The sequence below is a fragment of the Gekko japonicus genome, unplaced genomic scaffold (genome assembly GCF_001447785.1).
Source record: "Gekko japonicus isolate JY-2015 unplaced genomic scaffold, Gekko_japonicus_V1.1 scaffold2574, whole genome shotgun sequence".
NCBI classification, from domain to species: Eukaryota; Metazoa; Chordata; class Lepidosauria; order Squamata; family Gekkonidae; genus Gekko; species Gekko japonicus.
The window spans coordinates 3,574-18,448 of NW_015171579.1; the positions used below are offsets into that span (position 1 = coordinate 3,574).

General features: G+C 48.2%; 1 protein-coding gene across 1 annotated transcript in view; it reads left to right on the plus strand.

Moving 5' to 3' along the window:
* Positions 1–14,875, plus strand: part of KIF16B (kinesin family member 16B) — a gene marked incomplete at its 5' end in the record, with an annotated part of 222,113 nt that overhangs the window by 3,366 nt on the left and 203,872 nt on the right. The window contains 5 exons of the mRNA XM_015419818.1: positions 2,264–2,373; positions 4,296–4,438; positions 9,043–9,211; positions 9,339–9,470; positions 13,939–14,114. Coding sequence (XP_015275304.1) covers positions 2,264–2,373; positions 4,296–4,438; positions 9,043–9,211; positions 9,339–9,470; positions 13,939–14,114 — 730 coding nt within the window. The remainder of the gene's footprint in view (positions 1–2,263; positions 2,374–4,295; positions 4,439–9,042; positions 9,212–9,338; positions 9,471–13,938; positions 14,115–14,875) is intronic.

Sequence of the window (14,875 nt, forward strand, 5' to 3'; positions counted from 1 at the left end):
CACCACACACAAAAACGCTCCTCTTCATTTGCTGTAGAGTCTGGTGGGTAGCCATGTCGGTCAGAACAAAGTTTTAGTCCAACTTCGTTGGTCTTCAAGGTGCCACTGGACTCAAACTTTGTTCGGCTACTTCAGACCAACACAGCTACCCCCACCTGAACCATTAACAGCTGGTCAGTTTCCTGATGGTTCTATTTCATGTTTTAACTAGGCCCTGATATTTATATACCAACTAGTTATGACGAAACAAAACAAAAACTAACTAGCGAATTCACACACACAAAAACCCCAAACCCCTTGGCATTTGATTCTTCCTTTTGTGGTTCACAGATGTTTTTGTTGTTGTTCAGTCGCACAGTTGAGTCCGAATCGTTGTGACTCATGGACTACATCATGCCAGGCCCTTCTATCTTCCGCTGTCCTCCGGAGTTTGCTTAATTTCATGTTCGTTGCACCAATAACACTGTCTAACCATCTCATCCTTTGCCGTCCCCGTCTTCTTTGACCTTCAGTCTTTCCCAGCATCAGGGTCTTCTGGACGAAAGCTTATACCCAGAATAAAACTTTGTTGGTCTTAAAGGTGTCGATAGACTCAAAACTTTGTTTGGCTGCTTCAGATCACCTGCAAATTGTGTTAATATTGGTCATCGGTGACTCTTTACGACTGCAAAGTCATCTTTGTGTAAATTGCAACAGCCCTATAAGACAGCTCATTCAGTCTCATTTTTATATGTGAGAAACTGAGATTAAGAAGACTTCTGGGCAACAGATTTATTTCATTTTATCAATAATGAAATATTGATAAAATCGTGTTATCTCCTGTACCTCCCTACCTGGGAACTATGATCACAGGGAGAGGTTTTCCTGTCTATCTCATCCATCAAATAAGCTCATCTGGTGGGCACAAGCGAAGGCCTTTTTGGTGGTAGCCCCACAGTTAGGGAACAACCTACTCAGAAAGGTGTGCCTGGCCCTTTCTCTATTGATCTGTAGTTGACAACTGAAGATAGCTTTATTCATGACAGCATTTGATTAGTTCTTAGGGCACAAGCGAAGACCTTTTTGGTGGTAGCCCCACAGTTAGAGAACAACCTACTAAGAGAGGTGTGCCTGGCCCTTTCCCTATTGATCTTTAGTTGACAACTGAAGATAGTTTATTCATGACAGCATTTGATTAGTTCTTCTGTCTAGCAGGGGTTTTACATTATTGATTTTAACCAGTAGTTTCAATGTGCTTTATGTATTTTTGCTGTGTTTTATTATTTTTTTACATTGTAACCTGCCTTAAGAACATTCAAAGAGCCCTGCTGGATCAGACCAGTGGTCCATCTAGTCCAGCATCCTGTCTCACACAGTGGCCAACCAGTTCGTCTGGAGGCCCAACAACAGGGCAGAGAGGCCGAGGCCTTCCCCTGACGTTGCCTCCTGGCTATGGGATTCAGAGGCTTAGTGCCTCTGAATATGGAGGTTCCCCTCGGTCAACATGGCTGATAGCCACTGATAGACCTGTCCTCCATGAATCTATCTATAAGAACATCAGAAGATCCCTGCTGGATCGGACCAATGGTCCATCTAGTCCAGCATCCTGTTTCACTCAGTGGCCAACCAGTTCCTCTGGACGGCCTATAGCAGGGCATTGAAGTCAAGGCCTTCTCTGATAAGAACATCAGAAGAGCTCTGCCGGATCCGACCAGTGGTCCATCCAGTCAAGCATCCTGTCTTACACAGTGGCCAACCAGTTTCTCTAGAAAGCCAACAGCAAAGCACAGAGGCCGAGGCCTTCCCCTGGTGTTGCCTCCTGACTCTGGGATTCAGAGGATTAGTGCCCCTGAATGTGGAGGTTCCCCTCAGTCACCACAGTTAGTAGCCATTGATAGACTTATCCTCCATGAATCTATTTAATCCCCTTTTCAAGCTGTTTATTTCTGTGGCCATCGCTACATCCTCTGGCAGCAAATGCCACATTTTAATCACTCTCTGTGTAAAGAACTTCCTATAACAGAAAGGCAGCTAATACAAATTTTTTTTTTAAATATGAAGAAGCAGGATATGAAAATGAGAGAATGCAGGAAAGGCCGCACAAAGCTCAGTGGGCACTTATATTTTTTCCATTCCATTACTTGGACCCATGTAAGAGTACTGTTCGAAGGTGATCTTTTGAAGGTGACGCCTGATATCATTAGAGAGATTTATTTGAATACTTTCGAGTTTGTTAAAAAAAAAAGTTGGACGACCCTTCTGATGCGAAGCGTTTTTGTTGTAGTTACTTGGAAATTTACAACGAACGTGTCAGAGACCTATTAAGGCGCAAGTCTTCCAAAACAAATAACTTACGGATTCGTGAGCATCCGAAAGAAGGCCCTTATGTCGAAGGTAAGACCGAAGCGGGCGAATGCTTCCATTTATTGGATATCCCGTTGTATGTTTAATTGAAAGAATTTGTCTTGGTTGTAAACGGAAGGCAGTTGTAAATGAAGTTATAAAAGTCTATGATCCCTGTTTGGGTCTGCTAATTTGTGTGTAGATCGTCCCCAGTTGCGATGAAAATTTAAAGATTTCTTCTGGCAGGTGATGTGTCCCACTAATTGATTTGAGATTAATGATGAGTCTGGTTTATAAATCAAAGGCGCCTGTGATGGAAGAGTGCTTATTAGAGTTTAATTGTCTTAATCTATCCCTTTCTGGTGTATGCGGTAGTCTCCTGAGAGTACAACATCTTTAGAACAGTGTGAACTTTTCCCCCCAAGGTAACTTTTTCAACGTTTAACATGCTTAGATGGCTACTGAAATAAATATGGTTGTCTTAAGGGCTCCTTATGGCTTTCAAGGTATTGAACAGTAAAGGTAAAGGTTCCCTTGCTCGAAAGCCAGTCGAATCCGACTCTAGGGTTGCGGTGCTCATCTCCGTTTCAAAGCCAAAGAGCCAGCGCTGTCCGAAGACGTTTCCGTGGTCATGTGGCTGGCATGACTAGATGCCAAGGCGCACGGAACGCTGTTACCTTCCCACCGAAGTGGTCCCTATTTATCTACTCGCAATTTCTTGCTTTCGAACTGCTAGGTTGGCAGGAGCTGGAACTAGAGATGGGAGCTCACTCCGTCATGCGGCACACTCGGGTCTCGAACTACTGAACTACTGACCTTTCACAGCCTGCAGTTCAGCGTCTTAACCACTTGAGCCACCGCAGCTCCCTATTGTACAGTTGTAAGGTCAAAATTCTTCTTTTTCAAGTCTATTCAGAGAGACAGTGTTGTGTAGTGATTGGAGCAGGGGGTCACCAACATGGTGCCCTCCGACCCCTTACGTGGTGCCTGCCAAGTATTTTTAGAAAGTGGATGTGGTCAGGTGGGGCTCCTATCCCATAAGGCCTCCGATTAGACATTGGAGATCTGATTGGCTGTAGAGATTAAAATAACACTGTTTCAGGAGCAGCTGCCAGCGCAGTGATGGTTTTATTCGGTCTCTCCTCTTCACCAGGGTATTTTTTTAAAAAATTATTCCTCTTGTTTCCTGCATTTCGGCTTCCCCTGTGTATACGTACGCAGGGCTATTTTTGGGCGGGAACGCACAGGAACGGAGTTCCGGCTGGCTTCAGAGTTGGCCACGCCCGCTACAGCCGAAACCTCTGCATGCATGGCTACAGAGGGAAGGCCTGCAGAGTGACCCCCCCCGGCAACTCTGAGGCGGGCGGGCCAGGAGGGACCCCATGCCTTCCCCAGCCTGTCCAAGGGCCAGCTTGCCCAGGCTCCCTGCAGCTGCGGGGTGCCCGGCAAGACAAGGGAAGACATGGGGACGTGGCCTAATGAGCAGTGCTGTCAGGGGTGTGGCCTAATATGCTAATGAGTTTCTGCTGTTGGGTGTGGCTTATTATGCTAATGAGTTCCTGCTGGGCTTTTTCTACAAAAAAAGCCCTGTACGTATGTATATGTGCATCAGCCTCCTGGGGTGACCATTTTGTGGTTGGCTGTGCCTCCTTGAGAAGCCATTTTGTGGTTGGCTCCACCTCCTTCAGAAGCCATTTTGTGGTTGTGCCTACCACCTAGTGACAAAATTCAAAAGGCCCCAAGAGGTTGGGGACCCCTAGGGTCTGGGAGATCCACTTTGCCGCGAAAGCTTTCTGGGTGACCCTGAGCCAGTCCCAAACACTCAGCCTAACCTACCTCACAGGGTTGTTGTGAGGATAAAAGGGGGTAGAGGAGAACGATTTCAGTGGGGAGCAAGATGAAGTCAATAAAGAAGTAATGTGCTTTATCGGACTGCGAAGTGATCCGTCTCCTGTTTTTATCTCCTCGATCAGACTTGTCTAAACACTTGGTGCAAAACTACTGTGACGTCGAAGAACTCATGGAAGCAGGAAACATCAATCGGACGACAGCCGCCACGGGAATGAACGACGCCAGCAGCAGATCCCACGCTATCTTCACCATCAACTTCACTCAGGTGAAAGCCAGAAAAGTATCTCCAGAAGGACATTTTAGAGCTGGGAAAACTGCAGGGCAGTCAAGATGATGTGGGGGTTGGAGCCCCTTCCCTAGTGAAGAGTCTCTGGAACTTCTCAGTTGAGAAGAGATACGACCGGGGGGGGGGCACAATGGAGGTTTATCAAATTATGCACGGGGTGGAGAGAGTGGACAAAGCAACTTTCCCTCCCCCTCCCCAAAGACTTGAATTCCAGGGCATCCAGTGAAACTGCCCTGCTGTTGGCCCTCCAGAGGAACTTGGTTGGCCGCTGTGGGAGCCAGGATGCTGGACTAGGTGGACCCTCACTGGTCTGATCCAGCAGGGCTCTTCTGAGGTTCCTCTGAAGGCCTCAGCCTCTGATACGACCCGGGGGGGGGGGGCACAATGGAGGTTTATCAAATTATGCACGGGGTGGAGAGAGTGGACAAAGCAACTTTCCCTCCCCCTCCCCAAAGACTTGAATTCCAGGGCATCCAGTGAAACTGCCCTGCTGTTGGCCCTCCAGAGGAACTTGGACACTGTGTGAGACAGGATGCTGGCCTAGATGGACCACTGGTCTGATCCAGCAGGGCTCTTCTGGTGTTTTTATCAGGGGAAGGCCTCGGCCTCTCTGCCCTTTTGCTGGCCCTCCAGAGGACCTGGTTGGGCACTGTGTGAGACAAGATGCTGGCCTAGATGGACCACTGGTCTGACCCAGCAGGGCTCTTCTGATGTTCCAATGTTCTTTAATTCTTTAGCAAATGACGAAATTTCCTATATCAAGAGACAATACAGTTCAGTCAGTAATTTACTTGGATCGTCTCAAGAGGAGCACAACCGAGTTCATAAACAAATTTAATGGCTGTGGGCCTGGCCTTGAAGATGGAAGGCGATCTCTGATCCCCGTGCTGTGCTTGTTTTCTAAAACTGAGGTGCTTCATCTTGAGCCTTTTTGAGCATTGTACCCCAAATTGCAGGGTGGGTGTTGCTCGGTATTCCCATGTGTTGCAGTGAGGTGAGAAGAAGAAGAGATTGGATTTATACCCTGCCCTTCACTACCCAAAGGAGTCTCAGAGCGGCTTACAAACTCCTTTCCGTTCCCCTCCCCACAACAGACACCCTGTGAGGTAGGTGGGGCTGAGAGAGCTCTTGACAGAAACGGCTCTTTTTCAAGGACAGCTCTTATCAGAATTACGGCTTGCCCAAGGTCATCCGGCCAGGTGCAAGTGGAGGAGTGGGGAATCAAACCCGGTTCTCCCAGATTAGAGTCCGCGCACTTAACCACGACACCAAACTGGCTCTGAGAAGGGAGCACTCACTGGAGAAGACCCTGATGCTGAGAAAGATTGAAGGTCCAAGAAGGGGACCTCCAGCACTGAATCTAGTTTCTGGACCTCAGTCTTGACGGGACCAAACTACATGTTTGGGTCAGCCATGATGGGTTTCCGTCAGGTGCTGTTCTACTAGTTCCCTGCCGGCATCACAACTCCGAGGGGTCGGAGGCCTGGTTGGACCCTGCGGGCCGCTAAGCTGTTTCCCCAGTAGGGTTGCCAACCTCCAGGTGGTGGCTGGAGTTCTCCTGGGAGACAGCTGGTCTCCAGGCAACAGAGACCACTTCCCCTGGAGATAAGGGTCACGTTGGACTCTATGGCATTATACGGCGCTGAATTCCCTCCCCAGACTCCGCCCTCCTCGGGCTCCACGCCAAAATCCCGGGTTACTTCCCAGCAGGGGTCCTTTCGTAAAAAAAGAGGTGCAGGAGCTCATTAGCATAACTCATTAGCATAACTTATTTGCATGTGCCACACCCCCTGACATCACCGGAAGTGTGTCAGAAGGCAACCCCCACCGCTCAGGCTCCACTGGACTGTGTTGGGTTGCTAGCTATTGGGGGGGGGAGCATGCAGATCTGTCCTCACAGAGGAGGGAGAGCTGGTACCTGAATAAAACTTGGTCTTAAAGGTGCCACTGGACTGTTTTGGACCGGGGGGCCGGGGGGAGCTCTGCAACTTACCTGTCTGCTTCTTGCTCTGACTGAGGGCTGCTGGGAGCAGGGGGTGGGGCTTGTTGCATGTGCCCGCCCCCTGGGCTCTTTACTGCCGGAGCTCCACTCCTGTGCGCTCCGGCAGGAAATGACTCCTGCTTCCCAGTGGTGTTGGATGGAAAATCCTTGTTGCAAACTACACAGGGGGTTACTGGTTTAGATCTCTATGAGTGTTTACGTTTCTACTTTTTAAGCAGACCTTGAGGGCTCAGGGTTTGACCAGAACGGTGATTCTGGGAGGAAGAAAGTTGACTGGAGAGAAGGGATCACTCAGGAGTCAGAGAGCCATCTTTTTAAGGCCCAAATCCTTCATAAGGTATTGTGCAAATGAGCAGGGGGTGGCTCAGGTCTTTTTTGGGAGCGTGTGTGGTGTAGTGGTCCAAATATTAGACTAGGCTCTGGATTCAAATCCTTACTCTGCTGCCGAGCTCGGTCTTGGTCCAGTCGCTCTCTCTGTTCTAGCCTAACCGACCTCACAGGGTTGTTGGGGAAGGAGAGAATCCTGTGAACCCCTTTGGCATCTTGGAGGGATTTGAGAAACCTCAGCCTGAGACCCTGGAGAGCTGCTGCAAGTCATAAGAACATAAGAGAAGCCAATGTTGGATCAGGCCAATGGCCCATCTAGTCCAACACTCTGTCACACAGTGGCCAAAAATACCAGGTGCCATCAGGAGGTCCACCAGCAGGGCCAGAATTCCAGAAGCCTCTCAACTGTTGCTCCCCCCACAAGTACCTGGAATACAGAGCATTATTGCCCCAGACCTAAGAACGTAAGAGATGCCAATGCTGGATCAGGCCAATGGCCCATCTAGTCCAACACTCTGTCACACAGTGGCCAAAAATACCAGGTGCCATCAGGAGGTCCAGCAGTGTGGCCAGGACCCTCGAAGCCTTCTCACTATTGCCCCCTCAAGCACCAAGAAGACAGAGCATTATTGCCCCGGACATAAGAACATAAGAGAAGCCATGTTAGATCAGGCCAATGGCCCATCTAGTCCAACACTCTGTGTCACACAGTGGCCAAAATCCAGGTGCCATCAGGAGGTCCACCAACTCCAGGGCCAGAACTCCAGAAGCCCTCCCACTGTTGTGCCCCCCCCCAACACCAAGAGTAGACAGTACTGACTTGATAGACCAACAATATGATAACTGCAGCTTTACGTGTGTTTTAAAACAAAGTCCTATGGAGAAAAAAATAGGGGTCTCGTTTGTTTTTGGAAGAGGCAGGGAGAGAAGAGGAAGAGAGAGCTTTGTCTGTTTGTTCTCCTCGCCTCTGCTTTCCTTGCAGTATTATCAAATGTATCGCTGTTTCCTTTTCGTTAAGCGATTGGTCTCTTAAACTACAATTAAGAGAATAGCATACCTCAGTTACGACCCAGTGACCATTAGCTACGCGGTATGTGAGTTTTGTTCCCGTCTTTCCCCTTGTGCCCTAAAGGGACTCACGTACGTGAGAACTACGCAGGAGTGGAGCCTTTGAGAACAAGCTGAAAGGGCTTATATAATATGGCCCAGACAGAATTGATCGGCCAACCACGATGGATTACTGCAATGTAGGAGTAAAGTCAGCACTTTGAAAAGAGAGAGCAGCTCCATGTTTCTTTCTCACCTTGGCAGAATTTGAATGAAGCTTTATATACCCTGAAATTCCAGATACAAAAAGTTGCTGTTTTCAAGACCTGCAAGTGAATCTGTTAGATAATGTGTGTTAAGAATCGGGATGGGCACAAACCGAACCATGGAGCAAAATTCGTCACAAATTTCGCCCTGTTCATGGTCCACAAACCAAAGTTCATGATGGGTCTACCTCACAAACTTTTAAAGAAATTCGTGGCAGTTCATGGATAGAGTAGAAACCAGGGGTTTAAAGGGTCTCCAAGTCCCTTTAAACCCTTGCTTTCTGTTCCTTTGAAAGCCGCTAAATCAGCTCTCTGATTCATAGCTATTTTTTGGGCTTTCTGCAAACCCCATTTAAAGGGACTGCGGTCCCTTTCAACAGGGTTTGCGGGGCCACGAACTGGTTCAGTTCATGAACGAACCTCCCGGTTCGATTCGGTTCGTGGTTTGAGTCTAACTGTGAACCACATATTTCTGGTTCATGCCCATCCCTAGTTAAGAAATGCTTTTATTTGAAGTGTCAGTCATTCCAGTTTTCTCGAGAATAGGCGTGATTTGGAAAATTTAAATGGAAGGTTTCTTGTAAATAACTTATATATGAACGAACCTCCCAGTTCGATTCGGTTCGTGGTTTGAGTCTAACTGTGAACCACATTTTTCTGGTTCATGCCCATCCCTAGTTAAGAAATGCTTTTATTTGAAGTGTCAGCCATTCCAGTTTCTTTAGAATAGGTGTGATTTGGAAAATTTAAATGGAAGGTTTCTTGTAAATAACTTGCATGGACAGTGGTTCTAATGCCAAATAAAAGAAGTGATAGAGTATACTGGCTCCTTCTGTTGTGAAGAAATACACTGGTACCTTCCCACGCCCCTGTGGGATTCCTAGCGGGAGCAAAATGATAATTCGTATCTCAACACCTTGTGGCTGCTGCTTCTCCTGCAGGCAAAGTTCGATGCCGAAATGCCCTGTGAGACGGTTAGCAAAATACATTTGGTCGACCTTGCTGGAAGCGAGAGAGCAGATGCCACTGGCGCTACAGGTGTCAGATTAAAAGAAGGAGGAAATATTAACAAGTCTCTCGTGACGCTGGGAAATGTGATTTCTGCCTTAGGTACGTCTCTCTGTTTTTTGGCTTTTTGTTGTGTTCGTTCGTTTGTTGCGCGCTGAAGTAAACTTTGCGGCTTCCTTGTCATCTGCCCTCTCTGACGTTCCCCCTCGTTTTCTTTCTTCCCTCGTAGCTGATTTATCTCAGGATGCTGCAAATTCCCTCGTGAAGAAGAAGCCAGTCTTTGTGCCTTACAGGGATTCTGTTTTAACGTGGCTGTTGAAAGACAGCCTGGGAGGAAACTCGAAGACAATCATGATTGCCAGTGAGTTGTGGTTTTTTTAACCCCAGACCGAGACTTCCTATCTATCCCTTGTGGCCAATAGCCACTGATGGACCTCTGCTCCAGATGTTTATCAAGTCAAGTCAAGTCAGCCTTTATTGGCATAAATTATCAGAACCATTTATACATTTTAAAACCAGTTGAAAGCACATATATAAGAATTCTAAAAGAACCTTTGGCGCAGCTTTAAAGCCAAGCAGAGAAACTTAGCCACCTTCTCTGTAATGTCCGGGCTGAGATCTCTTAAAAGTCTATTCACGTTAAGTGCATCAGAACAAGCACCCATACTGGTTAAAAGAGATTGTAAATATGTGATCCTTATGTCCATATACAGGTTACAATGCAGGAGAACATGAGTGATAGATTCCACACATTTCTTTCTGCATGGACAGTATCTGGCCAGATGAGAAACCTTGTTGAATCTGCCGAATAAGATGGCGGACAGCATGGCATTGCATCTGGCCAGGGTGAACGCTCTACGTTGTTGAGGGACCTGCACAGAGGATAGATACGCAGCCACCATCCCTCTTGTAAGGGGAGTCTCAAAATTCAAGGGGGAGCAGGTTTTATTGGAGATCTTTATCTAATCCCCTCTTGCAGCTGGAGATAGGGTCAGGTCTTAAGCATTTGGACTGAAGCATTTGGACTGACAGAGCGTCATCTCCTGTCTATTTCCATGCACCACTTACGGTCTTCAGACTGCCCCCTGCTGACTGTTTCCCCACTTAGGGTGGACCACCGGGAATTGGCCAGAATCCAAGTCTTTTCTACTGTGGCCCCTGCTTGGTGGGATCCCGGAAGAGGTTAGGGGAGTCACCTTGTTGGAGAGCTTCAAGAGACTCTACAAACCTTGTTTATTTATAGAGTTTTCAGTGGAGTGTGAATAGCAAGCATCTATTTGGGGGAGATACTTATTTGTTTATTTTTCAATTTAATTAATTTCTTTATATTTATATCCCGCCCTCCCCGCCATTCGGCAGGCTCAGGGCGGCTAACAACATATATAAAAATACATTAAAATTTCATTAAAGCTGTCAATCAATATAAAATCATACAACTTATATTAAAAGATGGTGAATCTTCCACTGTCAACTGAACACTGTCTTAGTGTAAAAACTCCACCCCCTACAGATGGATAACTCCAGAAGGACTTATCTTCAACTACAAAGAAAAGAAGCATTTATATCCCACCCGTCCTGTAGACGGGCTCAGGGCGGGTTACAACATTTCAACAAATACAATAACATTTAAGACACATCATAAACATATTAAATCAATAATCACAGCTCGCCGTAGGGAGAAACCAGCCCGTTGATGTAGGTAGGTATGGCCGGTTATCAGCGGGTGGGAGACAGGACCCTCGGGGGGGGGGCAAGTGTGGACGCCCGCTGCCTCAGCCAAAGGCCTGGCGGATGAGTTCCGTCTTGCAGGCCCTGCGGAATTGAATAAGATCCCGCAGGGCCCTGGTTTCAGTTGGGAGCATGTTCCACCAGGTGTGGGCCAGGGCGGAAAAAGCCCTGGCCCTGGTCGAGGCTAGGCAGACGTCCTTTGGGCCAGGGATCACCAGGAGGTGTTGACTATCAGAGCATAACGCTCTCCGAGGCGTATATGGGAAGAGGCGGTCTCTTAGGTATGTTGGTCCCCGGCCGTATACGGCTTTGAAGGTGATAACCCACACCTTGAAGTGGATCCGGTACTCAACCGGCAACCAGTGCAGCTGACAAAGCACACGAGGGATTTATTTTGTTTGGTTTTAATATCTAATGTTTAACTATCACGTGTGAGCCACCTTGAGCCATGAGAAAAGGCAGGGTAAAGGTAAAGGTTCCCTTGCTCGAAAGCCAGTCAGATCCGACTCTAGGGTTGCAGTGCTCAACTCCGTTTCGAAGCCGAAGAGCCAGCGCTGTCCGAAGACGTTTCCGTGGTCATGTGGCCGGCATGACTAAACACCAAGGTGCACGGAACGCTGTTCCCTTCCCACCGAAGTGGTACCTATTTATCTACTTGCAATTTCTTGCTTTCGAACGGCTAGGTTGGCAGGAGCTGGAACTAGAGACGGGCGCTCACTCTGTCATGCGGCACCCGGGTCTCCAACTGCTGAACTACCGACCTTCCACAGCCTGCAGTTCAGCATCTTAACCACTTGAGCCATCGCAGCTCCAATTGTTTAAATAAATAATAAGTGAATCCTTCCTTGTGCTGAATTTCACCCTGAGTACATCCGGCCCCTGTACCGATAGGTGTCGTGTTGGCCAGGAGGCGGGACAGACTGGACGAGTAAGGAGACTGGCTGGTTCATCCTGCTCTTTATACAGCATACAGCGCGTAACCTTGCTCACTCTCTAAAACTGTAATTCTGTTCCCTTCTCACTCCTCCTGCAGTAGCAGGTGTTATCATTAACCTCCCCTTCCACAGATGGTGACCCTTTCTCATGAGTAGCACATATTAGAAGAAGAAGAGAAGAGATTGGATTTATCCCCCACCCTTCACTACCCGAAGGAGTCTCAGAGTGGCTTACAATCTCCTTTCCCTTCCCCTCCCCACAACAGACAGCACGCGAGGTGGGTGGGGCTGAGAGAGCTCTTTGGAGGACTGCCCTTGAGAGAACAGACTCTTGGAGAAATGAGTTCCCAACAACACTCACTTAGAAGAATGCGAAGTTTATTGAGACACTAATAGGTTCCAGACTGTACTTTGGCTGTGTTAGAACTGAAAATGGAGGTGCGAAAGCAATAGCTATACAAGGCTCAAACAGGGACCCTAAAAGGCTATGAGCCAATCACCCCCCAGGTATCCCACCCACCTAAACCAACAGCGCAGTGTTCCCACGTCGGCAAAAGCCAGGCCATGTAAGCTGGTGGATGTTACCAGGCATGAAAAGCAACAATCTACTTCAGCACATCTTAACAGTGAAAGCATTTGAAATTCACATTCTCTTGATCCCCCTCCCAACATCTGTGGCCAGCAAGCAATAAAATGGAAAACGAGTTTGACAACAGCTCTGAAAGAGCTTGTGGCTGACCCAAGGTCCCACCAGCAGCTGCATGTGGAGGAGTGGGGAATCAAACCCGGTTCTCCCAGATCAGAGTCTGTGCTCCTAACCGCTATACCATTAGGTGAGAATTACAGAGTTGTGTTTTGAAGCCCATTTGTTGCTTGACTCTGAAGTTTGCGATAACAAGACAGGAAACTATATCGGGGGGGGGGGAGTAGCCGTCTTGTTCCAAGTATCAGTTTCAGGAAGGTAGCCATGATGGATTCAAGTCTAGTAGCACCGCAGAGACCAACAAGATTTATTTATTTATTTATTTATTTTATTCAATTTATACCCCGCCCTCCCTGCCGTGCGGGCTCAGGGCGGCTTACAAGGGCATACGCCAATATAAAGCATATTTAAAACCAGTTTAAAACCACCACTATACAAATAACATTACAACCAAATATTAATAAAGTGCTCTAGATGTTATCTCACAGATGGCGTGATTCACTGCTCTATTGCTAGTATTACTCGTACTCTGTTCCTCAGTGTCATCTGCTCCAGGGAGAGACAGATGTTCCCTTTTCCAGGGCCAGGCAAGATGGAACAAAAATGATGGTGGTAGTGGCGGCTCCTACTCGTACGCCTGGTGGAAGAGCTCCGTCTTACAGGCCCTGCGGAACTGTACAAGGTCCCGCGGGTCCCGCAGGACATTTGAGGGGCATAAGGTTTCGGGAGTCTAAGCTCTCTTCACTGGACAAGAACGGAACTCTCGAAAACTCATACCCCCAAAATCTTGTTGGTCCCTAAGGTGCTAGTAAAGGTAAAGGTTCCCCTTGCTCGAAAGCCAGTCGAATCCGACTCTAGGGGTGCGGTGCTCATCTCCGTTTCCAAGCCGAAGAGCCAGCGCTGTCCGAAGACGTCTCCATGGTCACGTGGCCGGCATGACTAGATGCCGAGGCACACAAAACGCCGTTACCTTCCCACCGAAGCAGTACCTATTTATCTACTTGCAGTTTCTTGCTTTTGAACGGCTCGTTTGGCAGGAGCTGGGGCCAGAGACGGGAGCTCACTCCGCCATGCGGCACTCGGGTCTCGAACTGCCGACCTTCCGGCCTGCAGCTTCAGCGTCTTAACCCCTTGAGCCACCGCAGCCCTTCCCTAAGGTGCTACTGAACTCCAATCTAGTTCTTCCAAGTAATTAATTATTTAGTTAAAAACGGCCAGACCTTTCTTTTGTGAGCGTGTCAACGTTGGAAACGGCCTGTTTTGAAATCGGCCGTGTTTGCTGTTAAGCCATGCATGGAAAACGAGTAACCGAGTGATACAGTATTCATTCCTAGACGTAGTCCATGCCACGGCAGTAAAACCAGGCCGCTCACTTTCTCCCCACCCACGTGGGGCTTCGGTGATTTTTTTCAGTTAAGTGTGATTATTTTTGGTGAGCCCGTGTCTGCATTCGCTTCCTTCAGCTATCTCGCCCGCCGATGTCAATTACGGGGAGACCCTGAGCACCCTCCGCTATGCAAACCGGGCCAAGAACATCATCAACAAGCCGACCATCAACGAAGATCCAAACGTCAAGCTGATCCGTGAGCTCCGGGCGGAAATCGCTCGGCTGAAGGCACTGCTCGCTCAGGGGAATCAGGTGAGCTCGTCCCCGGGGGAGACCCCGGTAGTTTCTGTGAGAAGCACCGTCTGTTTCGATGTCCTCCAGAGAGTGCTGGTAGGTTTCCCCACCCCGTATAAATATGTGGCCCTAGTCAGGGGATAAAAATGGTGACTAGCACCGACCTGTAAGCCGCTCAGAGACCCCCTGGATAAGGGGGTTTGAGCGGGATATAAAGCCGAATGTTAAATAAAATAAATAAATAAATGTTATGCCGATTTTCGCGTAGACCGATGTAGCTCTGGCGTTTTCCTGACATAATTTGCTCTTCAGGTAGTGGATTAGTTAGCCAGGTACTTTCACGTGGCGGGGGGGGGGGGGAAAAACCCTGGTTTGGTTTCGGTGACTGCAAAAGGGGCCTCCTTGTGGGGATTTCCACCCTGCTTTCCCGTTGCGCTACCATTTCCCTCTGGAGTCTCCAGTGGCCTTTTTGCCATTTTCTGTCTTGTCAGGCCAACTTCCTGCAGCAGTGAATTCCACATGTTAATTCCTCTTTGCAGAAGAAGAGGAAGAAGAGGAAGAGGTTGGATTTATACCCCGCCCTTCACTTGGAGTCTCAGAGCGGCTCACCATCTCCTTTCCCTTCCTCTCCCCACAACTGCGAAGGAAGGACTTCCTTTGATCTTTTCTAAGCCTATTGCTCATGAGGAAAGGTTAAGGCGCTTGGGGCTCTTTAGCTTGGAGAAACGACGACTGAGGGGTGACATGATTGAGGTTTATAAGATTATGCATGGGAAAGA